We start from the raw sequence: 19,235 nt of genomic DNA, 5'->3' as shown, positions 1-19,235 counted from the left end.
CAGGGGCTGCAGCCTACGCCGTCACCGGCGACTCACGGCAGCCCAGCTCCAGGCTGAGCTGTTGTTCAGCATCTTAGGTGTGTAGGGCAGTGTCACTGGCCCTCATATGTGGGATCCGAACCGGGGCCCTCTGGCGTCCCAGGCCAGTTCTTAACCATCGCGCCACTCGGCCGGCCCAAGGGCCCTTCTTTTATCCACAGCTCAATCAATATAGGCGGCTTTGCTAATTAGCTTAATACATGTCAAATGTCTCACTGGTGCCATGAGTGGCTGGCTAATAACCTTAATAATGTAGACACAGACTCTTATTGATGAATTCAATACTATTGGGTTGTCAGAAAAGTCATGTTGCATTTTTGCAATGAAAAACAAAAAATACGTCATGACTTTTCCGACAACCCAATAGTATTCAAAATATGTGGACTGGCTGAAAAGTCACTGTTCATTAACAAGAATGGAACAAGCTTTCTGTAGACAGCACCAAAAGCATGACTGCTAAACGGACCTCTGACTAGCCATTAGTAGAGGACTCTGGTCACCTGATGTTGACCATGGGTGACAGAATTTTGCGCTGAATATTTGAAACAGATTGTGCTACTGCTTGCTAATGTTTAATATGTCATTCTTGTGAGGCAAACTGAGTTTCGCTTTCGTATTAAGCAGGTAGTGGATACCATCACATGCCAAAAAACAGTCTGAGTGGTAAATGACCAAACTGGCTGTCAGTTTGAAAAATAGGTAACTAAAGACGTCTGGTACATTTCAGCTATTCCCAAATAACATCAATCATCAACACCTATTTATCAAAGCAAGTTTATTTCATTACTTAGTCCAGACAAATAATGAGGCTCATGTGTACAACTAAGAAATAAAAGACAATCCAAATAAAAGGCAGGAAAAAATATGAACTACACAAACAGCTATCTAGAAAGAAAAAGCAGCTGCATTCATTTTACATAACACTGTGGAGTGATGTAGCACCATTTACTTCAAAGATATCCTAAGTACTTTATAAGGTAATTATGTGGGTCTTTGCTAAAATGTAGCAATAGCTTAAAAATTATATCAAGTCTGATAATCTTATGTTCAACTAACTTTAAATATAAAATTATATCAGAAAAATTTCAGAAAAAATAGGGAATTTGGAAAGGATCTGACCTTGTACAATTCTTTTAAAAAATCCTAAGGAAATACATAGCTACCGCAATTGAAACTGGTATTCTTCCATCATCTGCACTATTTTATTTATCACTATCATGATGAGCTAAATTCTAAGCTTTGGAAGACTTAATAGGTAGTTATTTAAGCACACACACAATTTTATTTATAAAAAATATTTTTTAAACCGAAGTTTTATTTATTAGTCTGTTCAGTCTGAACCACAAACGTGGAGGAACAAGAGAACTTCAATGCTGCTGAAATCAAAGGATCAGGATATGTAATGATTAATTCTACTTTTACCATTTCTAATGGTCATTCTAAGTTATTCTATTCTGATCAATCTTAGGTTGAAATTTGTTGAACTAAAGTTTGACCCTGTTGATGAATCTAAATTAACATGAGAACATTTATAAATCCAAGAATAGGCATTTTTCTAAATACTGATGAAGTTTCATCTGAAATATATAAAGAAACTTATTTGGTGTTCCAGCGGCCTCCATTAGCTACTTTACTAGTTAAGAGCCGCAGTGCATTTGCAGAAATAAACTCCAGGAAATTCTTATGGAAAAAATTCCCAAGAGTCCGGGATTATTCAATTTTGGAAAGCTGTGGTTCCTGCCTCCCCACACCCTTTTTAGTCATGAACCACTTTGAGAAAGTCATGAAATCTATGAACTTCCCCCCAAGTAAAATGCACATAAACAAAAACTTCTTATATACATTTGAAAGAATTCCCTATGATCTATGATATCCAATTAGGAATTCCAATTTCAAAGCTGTGGGACACAGTGGAAAGTAAGGTTAGCCCATTTCAACATTGCCCATCTTTACTTCATTGCTTCTACAGTAAGCATCTTAATGTCACTCAACTGTTGCCTTAAGACAGAGTTATTATCATAAGCACCAACAGTCTTTTAAAATTCATTCTCCTGTCCCAGTTTTACGAGGTTTTTAGCAGTGTTCCCAGTCTCTTAAATTGTCCCTAAGGTTAAACTAGCAGTTAACTGTTTTCCTTTGATATATACTATTTATCAGAGCCAGTCACTGAAAAATGAGATTAAAATCTAATACCCTTGTGAAAATGAACATGTGTCTACATAATGAAGAATAGGTTCTCTGACTTTATAAAAATATATGTCTAGGTATAGTTTCACACCTGAAATCAAACATGTCTACTTAGTGCCTCTAAACATAACATACAACCCCAGACCATACTTTCCCATTACTTACTCGGAACCAGTACAGTGGGCGTCTCTTACAATAGTAACAAAATGTACTGAACATTCCACCTACTGTTCAGGATAGGAAACTTCATTTCTGACCAAACTCACAATCTCAAAAGCATCTCATCAACTCCCCAGTTACCAAACAGGCTGAAGAATGCTATCTTTGAGGAGTCTAACTTGAACCACTGGCTATGTCTTAAACCCATGTTGAATGGACCCTTAAAACAAGAGAAATGACTACACTATAGTACAAGGGTTAGGCTTCTTGTTTTCTTATTAAAGATAAACTCCTCTAGTCATTCCAAACACTCTGTTTATATAATAGGGTAAACATGGATATAGAGGGGATTCTTAAAGAAACTTTGAAAACTGATAATAGATGGGGATAATACCTAGATATTAAATACGAAAATGCAAACACATCACATACATGACATTTAATAAAATCCCTTACTAAAGAATTTTTCAAAAGTTGAAGTCAGGTGATAGTTCTTCAGTCTTTTCATAATCATTCTCTTTTGCTCAAATAGAGTATTTGTAGAACAAATCTCAAAATATCTGAATAAAGGAAAAGGGTCAGCTAAGAGAACAGCTTTGCCAAGGAAGCTAAAACTTGGTTGTGGAATTTCTTTCTTGTCTTTTGCTGTGTAAAAAGTGAATAATGGAACCATTACCCTTTCCTTGCTCTTCTTTACTTCTGAGAAGTTTTCCTTTGTACAAGTTAAACATTAGAATTTTCACTTCAGAGACTTAGGGGTCATAGAACAGGAGTAGGAGGAGAATAATACTGCTCTCTGACAATCAGAATTCAAGTATTTCAAATCAATGGTAAAGGGCTGACAAGAGAAAATGGACTGCTATTACTCCACTGGCTAGAAAGTGTCCCATGAATCTTGTAAAATACACAACCAAATATTTTCCCTGCATTATTCAAATTGACCATTTTGTGTTTTTCCTACTGGACCTACTAAATGCTGAGTGAAAGCTGAAGAAGGTAACATATACCAGCATTCTTCGCTGTGCAATCTATACATTTTCATTTTAAGAATAATTCAAGCATAATCCATATTTTAAAAAATTAGATTAAAGACAGACAATAAAGGTTTTAAAGTTTTCTCTTTGAAAAGATGGTATCTTACAGTACATACAAAAATACTCTGAAAATACATACGACTTCATTTACAAAACACTGAATTAACATATTACAAGAATTACATGGTTATGGATTTTAATAAACTGAGCATGCATTCATGAAACTTAAAAAATATTAAGAAATGCATTGAAAAAAGCAGTGTAAAAAAAGACAACTCATATAGTTAAATAAAAATTACAAAGGTCCTGAGCCAATTAATGGTTGGTAACAAAGTCATTCAAAAATGCCTTTAGGTTTCAATGAAACCCACTGCTGATTTCTGCATGCCTAATTCGTGAAGAAAATGTTTCAAGTTGTGGGGTAAGTAACGGTCAGGAATTATCATGCCAATTTAATTTTACACCTCAAAAATACAAGTTTGCCATACTTAAAGGTATCTTATTTTGATGCTGGAATGAGATGCTCCTCAGTAAAAAATACCAGTCAACTAACAAGAATGGCATGAGATAGAATATGTAATAATTTCACCATTCATATACTGACTTTCAGTATCCTGGTTTTATTTTGATTCTTAATAAAGATGCATTTCAAAGGCCTCCATGGGAGGCAAAATATAGAGAATTTATGGTGCCCAACTCTTATGCAATCACTGGACTAATCCTCTCTGGTAACTATGTAACATTTGGACAGAAAGGCACAAAAAAATAAAAATTTAAATATTCCATGTGCCATTCTGGAAAAAAATAACTTAATAGAACAGACAATAGGTACATCTACACAAATGAGGAAATCAGAAAAGATACCTCACATTCATTAATCTCAGGTTTCACAAAGTGGCTTCAATGCTAAAGTAAATGTGTTAACATTTGGAAAATTACAAGACAATTTTTTTGTTTTCAACTTTTTAAGTTCTATACAATGATTATTACAACATAAGACAAAAAAAAGAAAAGTTCAGGACTTGTTCTATCTGTGTCCAAAGAGTCAAGAACTGGTTCCCATAATAGAGAAACAAACATCAAAAGTTAAGGCAATAAAACCTTCAACACAAAGCCATAATATTATAGATGACAAGTTGATAGCAGGTGATCCTCAGAGAAGTGTATGTAGCAATCAATGAGAGAATGCTACAGCATCTGCAGGTCAAAGTGTGAAAGTTCAAAAACCACTTCAAGGTTGTTAAGCCGATGACTGTAACTTTCACCTTATTTTATGTATGACAGCCACTTCTGTTTTTAAAAAAGTGGCTGTATGTGTGTCACTAAATGATTGCATATTCACTTAAGTAGGAGGCACTGCTTTTACCGATTAAGGGTCAGTCGAATAGAATTTTTGATGACACGGATGTTATTTGCTGGAACTGGAGATGATGAATCTGGTAGTTCTTTACTGGGCAGTCTCTATTAGAAAGAAATAGAAACAAAGGAAAAGTGAATATAAGGCTCAACTAGCAAATCAGTCATAAATCTGAGTTTTTCTTCAAATCCCTTAAGTTCCTAAACACTCAAGTATGTGTTGAATATTTTCTCCCAATGTTCATAGGCATTTGTTGTTTTGGGGAATTTTTTTTTTTTTTTTTTTTTTTTACAGTCAGGTGAAAAGCAGAGAGATAAGAAAAGGGTGTGAGTATAGGAAAGAGGACTTTGTTAAATCGATCACCACTTCTGGACTGAGAAATGCATAAAGAATACAGTTCTTGAGTCAGGCAAGAGAAATAGGCAGAGCCCGGTCACAGAACAAGAAACTCTTGGGGTACAAGGTGAGAAATGAGTGTGTGTTACAGAGGAAAATTTGATATGAAGTTACATTCTTCAATTTGATTCTGTAATACATTCATGAAAAACACCACTGTGAGATAAGTTTTCAGGAAAACTGACTTTGTAGTCAGGCTAGGTAACTTCAGTGATGGTGAAATTCAAGGATTTCTATATGAGGGCTTTTTAAAAAAAATTTTACTTATTTATTTATTATTTGTTTATTTATTTATTTATTTATTTATTAAGCTGAGCCATCCTGCTACCTGTTGGTAGCTCAGCGGCTGCTCAGCTCAGGCCGGGAATTGAACCGCTGTTGCTCAGAGCTCAAACTCTTGAGCGAGCTCTTAACCAACTGAGCCACTCAGCCGGCCCTATATGAGGTCTTTTGAGGACACTAAAGATTATTAAATAATGAAGGCAAAGTCTAAGAAAGTGAGAAACAAAACAGACACCTAAAATACAGACAGTTGTCAACTGAATGGGAGAAGATATTTGCAAACAACGCCTCTGATAAGAGGTTAATCTTCAAAATATATAAAGAACTCATACAAGTCAACAACAAAAACAAACAATCCAATTAAAAAATGGGCAGAGGACCAAAACAGACACTTCTCACAAGAAGGCATACAAACAGCCAACAGATCTATGAAAAAATGCTCAATTTCACTAGCTATTGGGGAAATGCAAATCAAAACCACAATGAGATATAACCTCACATCTGTTAAAATGGCTGTCATCAACAAGACAAATAATAACAAGTGTTGGAGAGGCTGTGGAGAAAAAGGAACCCACATACACTGTTGATTGGAATGTAAATTGGTACAGTCACTATGAAAAACATTATGGAGGTTCCTTAAAAAATTAATAGGGGCCGGCTGAGTGACTCAGTTGGTTAAGAGCGTGAGCTCTGAGCAACAGGTTCACTGGTTCGATTCCCACATGGGCCAGTGAGCTGCACCTGAGCTGAGCTGCCAACAGGAGGCAGGATAGCTCAGCTGGTGAGAGCACGTGCTCCTAAACTCAAGGTTGCCGGCTGGACCCCTGTAAGCTGCCGACAGGCAGTCGGATGGTGGCAACTGAACTTGGAGATGAGCTAGCTGTGCCCTCCACAACTAGGACTGAAGGACAACTTGGCTGTTCCCCTTCTCCAATTCCCCAATAAAATCTTAAAAAAAAAAAAAAAAAAAGAATAGAATTACCACATGACCCAGTAATCCCTCTCCTGGATATCTACCCAAAAAGTCTGAAAGCATTTATCTATAAAGATATATGTGCTCTGATGTAATTGCAACATTATTTACAGTGGCCAAGACATGGAAACAACCAAAGTATCCTTTGATAAATGACTGGATAAAGATGTAGTATATATACACAATGGAATACGACTCCCCCATAAGGAAAGATGAAATACTGCCATTTGCAACAACATGGATGGATCTTGAGATTATTATGCTAAGCGAAATAATTCTGAAAAAGTCAAGAACCATATGATTTCACTCATATATGAGATATAAAACTGAAAGCAACAAAGGAACAAGACAAACAAACAAAAACTCGCAGGGGCAGCTGGTTAGCTCAGGTGGCCAGAGGTGGGCTCATAGCACCAGGGTTGCCGGTTCGATTCCCACATGGGCCAAGGAGCTGCGCCCTCCACAACTGGATTGAATACAACCACTTGACTTGGAGCTGATGAGTTCTGGAAAAACACACTGCTCCCCAATAAAATTTCTTTAAAAAACAAACAAAACAAAACAAAAAAACTCGCAGACATAGACAGCAGTTTAGTGGTCACCAGAGGGTAAGAGGAGAGGGAGGGGGTAGAAGAGGATAAAGGGGGTCAACTAAATAGTGATGGAAGGAGAACTGATTCTGGGTGGTGAACACACAATGTTATGTATAGATGATGTATTACAGAAATGTACACTTGAAACCTATATATTTTACTAACCATTGTCACCCCAATAAATTTAATTAAAAATGCAAAAATATTAATTAATGAAAATAAAATTAAAATAGCAAAAAAGAAAAATACAGACAGTTGCGTGACAGGAACAGTATGTTAGCTCTTGTCAAGAGATGACTCAAGAGTTAATTCTCCTCTCATGTTATCTTGGCTAAACAAATATCTATATCATATGTACATCCACCAAAAATTTCAGACATATATAAAAATAGACAATAGGACAATGAAGACTTAAGATGTCACAACCAAAACTCAGACATTATCAACATTTTGCCACATTTGTTTGGTTTATGCCCTTATCCTTTATACTTGAAATATTTTAAAACAAAACCCAGACATGTCATTTCATGCTTTCATACTTCAATATCTACTTCCAAGTTTTTTCTATCATTACTGCACATAATATAATTATACACATATGTTTTTTATAGCCCACTCCTATGTTAAAAGAAATTTTACAAATTCTACAACTAGTAGAAAGTATGAGGACACTTTCTATTTTGCCTTAGAATGGCTAATATATACTGGGAACCTGGCAGGATGACAGTTGATTGTGATGAGACTTTATTCTTTAATGGGGGGGTGAAAATAAACCATTTTGTTCTTTGTTCACTATAAACTCTCAGAGAAGGGCTTTCTCTGATTCACACAAGGCTGATTTTTGAGTAACCGTTTATCAACTTACCATGCTTAGTAATACTATTAGTTTCAATGGTAATTCTTTGAAAAATAAATTTTTAAATGGAGAGCTCTTTTAATTAGGGGCTCTTTAGTTTTAAAGGTACTTAGCATGTACACTGGTACATTTGGTTGTTTCAAAATATTAATAAGTATGGTTCCTAACTATATAGCTTAAATTTGGACAGTAAACAGTGGTACACAATAAAAGATATACTATCAAGTATTGGTAGGAAATTACTGTGCTGAGCACTAAGCTACTTCTTTAAAGATAAATAAAAGACAAAGGTTGAAAATAACCTAAATAAATTGTGACGTCTTAAACTACTTCATCTTTAATAGACTTTTGAGGTACACACAGTTAGAGATCACACTTTGTTTGCTATTTCCACCTCCAACTCCCAACTATCCTGGTAGACTGACTTTCAGGATAGGGACAAAATCTTATTATCCTTTTTCTTCACCCAGTGCTAGGCTCTAAATAAGCTTTTTTTTTTTTAAATTATTTTTTATTGTGAAATACACTTTTCTAGAATTAGTTTCAGCTGTACAACACAGTGCAATAGTTACACTTTTTACCCCTAAGGGTGACAACGCCCCCTCTCCCAATCCGCCATCCCACTTACCCCCCCAATATCATACATACCTATTACAATTTCCTTGACTCCACTCCCACACTATACTCCACGTCCCATGACTATATATATACACACACATATATTTTCACTTATAGTTGACTAAATAAGCTTTTTGTACCTGTCCGTTAACTACACATTTTAACCTATGCATATTCTATGAATATAGTGTTACCTTTTTCCGTGATGTATCAATAGTTGGAATAGGCATACATTCTCCTCCAATGGCATCCTAAAAACAGAAGAATTATTTACAAGTGACAACTTTCTCTCCTATGTGCAAATGCTCATTTCTACATAAAATAAAACATACCAAAAACTTGATAGATCTAATCTGATCCACTTATTACAGTACTTTCCTGATACACGATTCTAAAAAGTAAGTATTTTGAAGCACACTATTAATATATTTACCACTGATTTTCTTTTTCTGTTTTCAGCAGCACGCGATTCCTTAAACTTTGATTCAAGTCGAATAAACTAAAATATAAACATTAAAATGATTGCTATTATTACCTACAAAAAACCAAAAAAATCTATATAAACTGAAAAACTAATTAGTGATTATACTATCATCAAAACTACTTACAAACATGGGTTGATTAAAGAAGAGAATTTAAATTAGATTGAATTCAACTGCCATCCTTAATTTCTAGTTTGATCTTTTTGGTTAAATCAATTCAGTTTATAACAAATAAAATAGTTTTACCACCCCCTACTGGAGGCAGAGGAGATCAACATTAGAACACAATAAATATGATTATTTAGTTACCAATAATGATTTCCGTGTAAGTCAAGGCCAATTATTCAAGTTTTCAGATACATTAACAATCTGAATTTAGGTTGAACAATTAATATTGTTCTTTTAGGGTTAGAGTAAATATTCTTTTTAAAGAGTCAAATCCTAAAAGAACACTAAGACAGCTACTGAAAATTGTTTCTTTAGTACTCTTTTTAACAAAAATCTACTACTGAATCACCACTAAAGTTGTAACTTTACCTTTTCTATGTCTTTCAACCTCTTTGAAGATCCATCTAAGGACGGGGAATGGGATCTCTTGGGCATAACATTCTTAGTTATGTTTGATATTCCATTTAGATGTGGTTGTCCCTGGGCCGGGTTGTGGGGTGTTGTGATCCTAGGAATAACATTTCGTCCTACTACAGTAGGAATGGTGCACACAGCTGAGGGTGATACAGCTTTTACTACAGGCTCAACTTCTGAGAAGAAAAAAATAAATATTTTAGTAATTAAATACACATACACACACACACACACACACACAATCATTAGTAACAAAAGTGTAGATACCTACTTGCACCAATGACTGGAATAGATAGTCCTTGAGCTGGCGGGACAGTCAGTGGCTTTTCCACAGTTACAGAGGCAGGCTCAGCATTAACCCTATTAAAAGTGTTAAATTATCATCATTAAATTATTTAACTATTACTTATTTAAAACTTTTAACATTTAGGATTACTTCTTTCAAGTATTCCTACTTTAATATTTCATTGAAGGAAGAGAAAAGGGGAGAAAAAGGCAGAGGACCCAGTAAGAATTAAGAGAAAAAAATTAAACAGAAATAATAAAAACAAACAAAAGAAATTATGTCCATTTCCATGTATTAATCTATTCCCACATATTCATAAATCCAGACCATGTCCCACAGGATTATCACAAATTGTCCAGTATTTCTAAAGAAACTATCAACTAGTAAAATAAAATTATTTAACAATTTTAAAAAGGTATTTAGCAAAGGTAGAGAAGAGTTTACATTACCCTCAAATACACTGAAGACTGAAAAGACAATTTTGAAACACAGACCTTTCTGTTTCTTCTGAAGATGGAATATCAGGCTTGGAAGGCTTGTTTGTAGACACTGGGGAGTTAAAAGGTGTTCCATTATCAGTGTCTCTGGAGCTATCCAAAAAATTGCTATCCAGAGATGATCTTTTGGATTGAGGTTCACTTGAACTTCGACTGACATCAGAAAGACTTTGCTGAAAGAGAGGAAAACTTTTAGGATTTCAAAAGGCAAATGAGAATAATGACTGTTTTCAATTCTGAAGTACACATAAAACAAATTATCTTTTGTAATTAATGAAGGTGAGATTTTGTTCCCAGATTGAATTGTCTGTACTGCCCCTCTTCTCAATGTTTGGGAGCTGTAAGAACACAAATTTGTTCCCAGGAGCCCTATTGAAGAGTTAAGATACAAACTCACTTTTTTCTTCTTTTGAAGAATCTCGGCTGGAAGATAGTGATGAAGTTGTTTTTTTTTAACATGAGTTGCTTCAATTTTCATTCCCTCCTTTAGCATGTTTATATTGTTTGCCTGTCTGTACACTGTAAAAAATGTCAATATGTTAAATGGAAACTTTTTCCTGAACCAAGGGTTCTGTTTTCTTTTTCAAAATGCGTACGCCCCATCACTACACAAACACACATCCCTCTTACAAAATAGGTATTTCTAAAACATTTTCACCAGGTCACAATCCTATTTGAGTATCAACTAGTTTTCTCATGTCCAACTTCTAAGAATTTCCCATAATTAAATTTCATTAACAAAATAAATGTATGAAAAAAAGGTTTTTTTCCAAATCTTGTTTTCTGCTGTTTTCCCCAAAGGCAGTCTCTTCTCATAATTACTTGTCCAAGTCTAAGCTAATCCTTATATCAAATAGCCAAGATGCAATTCAAGCTCTCCCTCTCCACGAAGTTTCTTTTCCTACACCAATCATTGAATGTCAGCTGTCAGAAACCTTCTAGAAATACATCCTTATTTTACGGGTGGGGAAGTTAGGCTCACCACTCTGAACATCTTTTCTGGGATCGGAATACACACAGCCCCAGATTCCCATCCTAGTACTTCCCACATACCTTGTAAGAAAATCAGTTTTATTAACTACCACATAAATTATTTAATGTATGTTAACTGTAAACACCCAATTATTATAAGCTTACTAAAGACAGGGTTGGGGGGTTTCTTTTACACAGTAAGTATTGTGAAATACGGTGAATTATCTCTTGGGGTCCTCTGCATTTATCTGCAGTATTTTTATAAATTTATAATAAATAGTTTTGCAACCTCCTCCTTTTTGAAAAAGGAACCCAAATTAGAATGGAAATATTGGTATCTATGTTTTCATTTCAGATTGCTTATAAAAGATTCACCAGGAGTGCTTGTTCAACTTGCAGATTCTCTGGCTCCACTCCCAGAAGGATTCAGTAGTTCTAAGGTGATGCGCAGGGATCTGCACTTTCATGATAAACATGAGCGCTAGTTCTAAAGAATTCAGAGAACTCAGAATATTAATAGTATGAATGTACAATATTCCAGATTATTAAGATAACTCCAAATTTATAATGGGTATACAAGCATATTAAGATATTCCAGAGAGGTATTTTTAGGGAGCTAAATGTGAAAGATGCTCTTTTTACTGATTCTGAAACATTCAGCAAGCCCGTGTTTGCTAATAGTTATTTCATGTAAAAAAACATAAAAATCAACTCATCTTTATGACTGTGATTACAAACTCTGGCTGTGCACACTAGCAATCACCTACAGAGTTTCTTTAGTTTTCCTGCTTTTTGTTTTAAAACACATAATACATTCACATGGTACCAAACTCAGAGTTCAAGAGCATTCAGTCAAGTCTCTTCACCCCTGTCCCCTAGACACACCTGGTTTCTTGACTTAGAAGCAACCAGTACTGCCAGTTTCTTTTTTAAAAACTACATATTGTTCCAGAAATATTCTATTTATAAGCAAACATGCATATATTCTTTCTTTACTTACTTATAAAAATGGTAGCGCACTATACATGCTGTTTTGCAATTTTTCCCTCTACATGTCATGGAAATGGTTTCATCATGCCTTTGCTTTTTAAATAGCAGCATGGATTTTTATAAAATGGATGTACCATACTCATTTAATCAATTGTAGAATTTGATGATACTGCATCACATCTAAGGTTGAGAACTATAGCTCTATGAGGACAAAGTCTTACCTGTGTCAGTAAATGACTGTATATCATACGTCAAGTCTATGTTAACACTTTCTGCATTTTCTACTCTCCGAAAAATTATTCCAAGGAACCACATTGATATGTAATTGTTGCTATAAAATAAAATTTAAGAATTTCTATTAATTTTTAACAATTTTACACGTTATTTGGTAATTAAAACTTGGTCTCTAGGGAAGCATAAATACAAAATTTCAATGGTTTGGTCAAATTTTAAAACTGACACCAAGAACATTGGTAGGTTATACTGTGTTGTTATTAAGAGGATTAAATGGCTTTGAAAATGACTTACTAAATATAAACTTAAAGACGCTCCAAATATTTTTTCTGGGGTCCGTGGGCTACCAACATAACAAGTACTTAGTTTTAATGTGTGACTACTCAAGCTCAAATACATAATGTACCCCCCCCCCATCAATACCTGTTAAATGACAATGTTGCAACTGATTTTCAACAATGTCATTTGTCAAATAACATTATTTAAGAAATATAATGTTAGGGGCTGGCTCCAGAGTGCGAGCTCTGAGCAAAAGGGTCACTGGTTCGATTCCCACATGGGCAGTGAGCTGCACCCGAGCTGAGCTGCTGCTGAGCTGCCAATAGGTGGCAAAATGGCTCAGCTGGTGAGTGCACGTGCTCCTAAAAACAAGGTTGCCTGTTCATGGTGGGTTATGCCCACTTGCAATTAAAGACTGAACTCAGCACCTTGAGCTGAGCTACTGCCCGGATGGCTCGGGATAGAGCGTGCACTCTTAACAAAGAGGCTGCTGGTTTGACTCCTGCATGGGATGGTGGCCACGCCCACTTGCAACTAATTGAACACAGCACCTGGAGCTGAGAGGCACATCTGGACTTGGAGCTGAACTTCTTGTGCCCTCCACAACTAAGACTGAAGGACAATCACTTGGCTGTTCCCCTCCCCCAATTCCCCAATAAATCTAAAAAAAAAAAAAAGAAATATAATGTTAAAAAATAATTAACTTACTCTTTATGATGTTCCTTATTTCCTGGAAATGACTGGGGATTTACATGGGCAAGAGTAATAAATTCATTCCGTTCCAAGTTTCCAACAAGTACACGGATTTTAGATTCTACTAATCCAACCCTAAAATAAAACAGTGAACAAGATTTTTCCATATTAAATTTGGAAGCTACATCCAAGTAAAACCGTGTATTAGCTATAATGCTTTACATCATGTCCATTTAAAAAATTCAGTCCAATACATTAGTGATTCTTTAAAATACCATTCAAGTAAATGACAAGTCAATAAATTTCTGATTTCCCCCTCTTTTTTAAAGAACTTATCTATTTAATGCATACCTGATCTAATATAGTCTGCCTGTTAAGACCATAAAATAGTTATGATTTGAGCATAAACAAATACTATTGGTTAATCTGTTTCTAAATCTTTTTGCACTTTCAAATTTTATGTCTAAACCCTAATAAGATACGTTTAAATAATGTGACCCAATAAAAGCGAATAATTGGCACTTAATTAATGAAATAAGCATGCTCTGATTTTCATAAAATTGATACTAGGTGTCACATTTAAAAATTCACCATACTCAGATCAAATACTACTAAAATATAAAGTTTATCAGATTTCTGAAACTTTTCTACCTCACTTAAAAAATGTGACTGTCAGCTCTCATGTTAACTTAACGATTTTGAATTAGAAAGAATAACTACAAGAACATTTTTACATTTTTTAAACACTTGAAAAAGCTGAACACATTATAACTGTGTGCTTTAACAGTAGATATACAAAACACTGAGATATTCCTCAGTGTTATCTAAATGAGAGGTTGGCAAAACTTACTCTGTAAAGGGCCAGATAATAAATATTTTAGGTTTTGTGGGCCACACTGTTTCTGTTGCAACTGTTCAACTCTGCCTTGTAGCAGGAAAGCAACCATAGACAATATATAAATCAGTGAGTGTGGCTGTGTTCTAATAACACTTATTTATAAAAATAGGCAGCAGACTGGATTTGCCCCATGGCAATTTCCTGACCCCTGATTTAGACAAATGAAATACTTTGTTTTAGTGAAAGGTTTCTTTTCAGGGTCCCTTTACCTACCAATGAAATAAGCATTAAACACTTGAAGCAAATATAAGAAAGTATTGTTTTGTTTTCCTTTCCAGAAGTCAGACCTGAGGAAAGCACAACTGTCTCTGGTGGCCTAATAGTCTCTGTGTGATGGAGCTAGGGATGTCAACACACTAGAGGAAGTGGAAATGAATTTAGGTGCACTAGAAAGAATGCACTGCTCTTTGACCAAAAATATCTCCTCTCTGTTGACAGAAGCTTAAAATTCTGAAACCTTTCATGCCACCATCTCATAAATTAAAAGAATATATAAAATGTCTTTTTCCTTCTAGTTTTGATGGGAAAAACATGATGGCAAGGATGGAAAACTCAGTAAGTCTAGGTATCAGAATGATTTAAACTGCCTCAAAATTCTGCTTAGATCTGACTCTGAGAAGTGACAAAAGGCAAACATGTACATATACCCTTATCTTGTATGACTTCTGATTCTGAAACATTAATTTGATGGCATTTCTTAAACAGTGATGCTCCATGGCCATGTGCAACAGTCACCAATAAGATTTAATAATTTTGAAACTAGAGAAAGTGTTTTATAAACGGTAAAGCATCATATAAACATGTTATCCTCACACAGTAGGTAGAAAACTTGAAATATAAGCCTTACCACTCTAGATGGTTTTCTTCTGTTGAAGCACTGGCAGTCAATACTATATAATGTCTACGAAGAATTTTCAGCAATAATTAGGGGAAAAAAGCCAGAAACATTGTTAAGTGTCTACCTTTTCATCATTACTTTTTCTTTCTCCCTCCCAATGAAAAAAAGAACTAATACAGGCACACAGTTTATGAAAATTAAAACATGCTCTGATTGTCACAAAATTCTAGATCTTGTAATTAAAAACAATTCACTAAAAACAAAAACCAAAAACCACTAACACTGGGTTAGATACTACTAGAATATAGAAACACATCACTTAGGATTTCTGCTGATTCTCTACCACGCTTGAAATTTAAGTGACAACTGTCACCTATCATATATTAAGTTTAACATTGTCCTTCTTTAAACACGCACACACACAAAATGCAAAATTTCAAATACCTATACTTTTGAAAAAAATTTGGTGGCTCCAGTAGTTTTGACCAGTCTGATTTCCCTTGAAGAATTTCACCTGTGACTGCGAGACCTAAATTCAAAAAGACTGATTTTGAACACTGACCATCGTATTATCAGCCCCTGTATTACCCTACCCCAAAACTTCTAATCCCATCAAATTCTTAAGTGGGGGGGGGGGGAAGTAAATTTGTTACGTTCTTTCTCAGAACACAAAAATCAGTTTCAACCAGATTGGCCTGGCTCCATTTTTGGCCTTAATATTATATTTCCATATATTTTGGAAAACCAATTACTGAAAACATAAACACACAATTGAAAGAATTTAAAGAAATATCAGGCATAACTGCAATAGATAGTAAAACTGTTGTCAACTAAAAACTTGTGGGAATATGTAAAGGGCAATAGGGCCAACAGGTTTACCTTGTTTAAATTCTTCTACCATTACTGTTCGAGTTGATGTGGACACATTATACGTAGAATTCTGTTGTGGGTAGGCAGGGGTGATTATGGGCATGAGATGATACCTATCTGATGGATTTACCTGTGAAATTAGAAGCAGAATAATAGATCTACTCTCCTATTTCAGTTGTCCTCACTTCATTTCCCCAAAAGTCTGAAGAATATGAAATATAAATTTAATACTACATTTCCTCAATTCTAAGAAGTACATTTCCCCTCCCCAACTACATTTATTTCTGAAGTCAGATGTGACTGATCATCAAAGGAAACGCTGCAGAAGTTTATTTTTCCCCTGAAAAGCTATTAAATCTATGGTACATCTTATAAACAATGGTCTTTTAGAACCAAGGAAATATAGTATCATAGCTGCAAAAAGCATTATGTGGTCCAATGGTTCTCAATCCTTTTTTTGCACCTACTCAGTGGATGATGTCCCCTAGGTTACTCTGAGAAACGAGCACTCACTCTAAAAGCAAATTAAAATGCAAGGTCAGTTATGCTATCTTGGAACCATGAATTTGCTTTAAATTGCACTGCAAAGCATATCTTTTATATACTTCAATGCTTTATTATTAGTAACTAATTACTTGTAAGATAGTTTTTAACAAGGGATTATGACATTTTGGTTGATACACCGACTCATCTAGTCTTATATGGGTGATTTTAAATGACATAACATTTGGATCATCACTGGAGATGCACATCAACAGCACCAAAAAAAATAGCAGAGGAAAGGACTTGAGTTACACAGGAGGAAGATGAATAGGCACAAGAGGAATTTAACTAGACTGTAATTTACAGAATAGTCCTTTTCATAAACGGTTTAATGAAATTCTACAATAAGTCACATACCCGAGGATCCCAAACAGGCAAATTCAAATTGCTTTCCTCTGGTTGTTTCAGCAGCACAGGATTTGGCCATTCCCTAACATGAATAAGACAAATTAACTCACATAGGACCTCACTTCAGGAACTATAGGAAATGTTAAAATCATAAGACTTTGTTTTAACTTTCATACAGCAAATGTTGTTATTTGATATTGAAAAAAAATGGGAAAGGGAAGGAAGTATACAAAGGAAACAGCTGCTTATTTTAAAGCAGTGTTCTATGAAAGGGCAAATACTGCTTTGCCCATTAGCTGTAACTAATTTAAATCTGAATTTTTCCCTTCTCATTTGCTTTCATGGATTTAAGAGGAAATTTAATAACAGCAACAGCTACTACTTACTGAAAATACTCCTAACAAATCCATGCAGTAGCTATGATTATCACCTCTATGTTACATATGAGAAGATCTTAAACAACATCTACAGTGGCAGAACAAAATCTACTGTGACCACTCTCTCAAGTTAAAGGCACACATTTACAGACCCCCGAGAAAAAAGTGCCATCTGGTGTCCCATCATTGCCTCAAATTTGATGTTTTTAAACTTTTAACTTAGAAAAGGAATATAAGACAACATACAAAGTCCAGGCATAGCTCTTAAATTTCCAAACAAATTTACATATAGGCAGAGGTTAGTAAATAGTTAAAGTATGCATATGAATACTTACCACTTGGAAAAAACTAAAAAGAACTTATGAACTAAAGTAGATGCTGCTGCATTTGGATATAATTGGCAAGTTCTTGCAACTAGCATTGCCCAGGAGACACCACCAAGGAATCCCAGCATGTTGGAATAAATACCACGTCCTAGAAAATTAATACATTTGTTAATTATTATTAGGACCTACTATGCATGCCATTCAACCAAAAGGAATAGGGTAATTTCCTTCTTAAGATTGCTGCTTACAACTCTTTTTCTCCCTTATAGAAACACTAAAGTCAACAAGCAGACCTTCATGCTAGGCCTACCTTCTTATTAGTAAACCATATGCTGCTTACGTCATCCTCCGACTTTGCCCTCCAATACAGATACCTCAGTTCCCTGCCTCAGTCCTGACTGCCCAACTGGGCTCTACTGATACAACATTGGAACCTCCCACCCTTCAATATCTACAGTTGAGAGACACATGAAAAGGAGGAGGAAAAATACCTGAAAGGTCTATTTAACATTTCTTATTCTTCCCTATCTAAATGAGGAATAAATATTTCATTAGTAATCATATTCATGGACATTTTAAAACCAAGTGTAAAGTTGGGGACTAACTTCAGTATTTTGCATAATTTAAATACCTCTTCATGAAGTACAATATACTTGGTATTACTCATTCCTCACGATTGTCTATTATAGTAATCTATAAAAGAGATTACCATATTTCATCAAACCCAAGATGCTCTCAACTACGTAATATAGCATGTATTTATATCCCATTAAGCAATCAAGAGAAAATACAAAATATCAACTTCAGAGATGTTAAATATGAAACATATGCATCTAATTAACAAAACATGGTATTTAATTTAATCTGTAAGGAAAGACAAATTGTTCATGATAGCCCTTCACTGCAAATTACTTTATCCTAATTATATAAGATAACTGAGCCCAAGGGCAAATTCTACTTGCTTAAGGTCTTTTTAGATGCCACAAGTCACATGTAGCTATATATCTTTTTGGTAACAGTTTTATTGAGACCGCATTCACGTATCGTAAGAGTCATCCATTTAAAGTATAAAATTCAATGGTTTTAGTATATTCACAGAGTTGTGCAACCATCACTACAGTCAACCCTAGAACACTTTCATCATCCCAAAATAAACCTTTAACAGTCACACCCCTCCTATTATACCCACAATCCTCCCAGGCCTAGGCAACCACAAACTTACTTTCTGTCTCTATATAGACTTGCCTATTCTGGACATTTCATATACATGGAATTGTACAATATGTGGTCTCTCATGACTGGCTTCTTTCATTCAACATAATGGTTTTAATGTTCCTATATAATGTAACATGTATCAGTACTTCATTCTTTTTATTGCCAAGTAGTATTCCACATTATGGATATAATCAACTTTTATTTATCTATTTATCAAAATTTTTTTTTTTTAAGATTTTTATTGGGGAATTGGGGGGATGGGAATAGCGCTGGGGAATTGGGGAAGGGGAACAGACAAGTTGCTGTCGTTT

At 34.9% G+C, this 19,235-nt stretch overlaps 1 protein-coding gene across 4 annotated transcripts in view; it reads right to left on the bottom strand.

Moving 5' to 3' along the window:
• Positions 1-799: 799 nt before the first annotated feature.
• The window catches only part of PAPOLG (poly(A) polymerase gamma), a 69,260-nt gene continuing 50,824 nt past the window's right edge, over positions 800-19,235 (bottom strand). For 3 of the 4 annotated variants that reach the window (XM_019631489.1, XM_019631328.1, XM_019631567.1), the window contains 14 exons: positions 17,719-17,857; positions 17,016-17,088; positions 16,125-16,245; positions 15,690-15,774; positions 15,255-15,308; positions 13,525-13,644; positions 12,525-12,634; positions 10,739-10,860; positions 10,339-10,514; positions 9,830-9,918; positions 9,514-9,734; positions 8,928-8,993; positions 8,689-8,745; positions 800-4,880 (listed from right to left, as the gene is read on the bottom strand). In XM_019631489.1, the coding sequence (XP_019487034.1) occupies positions 4,782-4,880; positions 8,689-8,745; positions 8,928-8,993; positions 9,514-9,734; positions 9,830-9,918; positions 10,339-10,514; positions 10,739-10,860; positions 12,525-12,634; positions 13,525-13,644; positions 15,255-15,308; positions 15,690-15,774; positions 16,125-16,245; positions 17,016-17,088; positions 17,719-17,857 (1,532 nt within the window). In that variant the 3' untranslated portion in view covers positions 800-4,781. The remainder of the gene's footprint in view (positions 4,881-8,688; positions 8,746-8,927; positions 8,994-9,513; positions 9,735-9,829; positions 9,919-10,338; positions 10,515-10,738; positions 10,861-12,524; positions 12,635-13,524; positions 13,645-15,254; positions 15,309-15,689; positions 15,775-16,124; positions 16,246-17,015; positions 17,089-17,718; positions 17,858-19,235) is intronic. The other variant, XM_019631403.1, reaches the window with a different exon arrangement.

Source organism: Hipposideros armiger, unplaced genomic scaffold, assembly GCF_001890085.2.
Source record: "Hipposideros armiger isolate ML-2016 unplaced genomic scaffold, ASM189008v1 scaffold_2, whole genome shotgun sequence".
Classification (NCBI taxonomy): Eukaryota; Metazoa; Chordata; class Mammalia; order Chiroptera; family Hipposideridae; genus Hipposideros; species Hipposideros armiger.
This window is presented reverse-complemented; position numbering and strand designations above follow the sequence as displayed.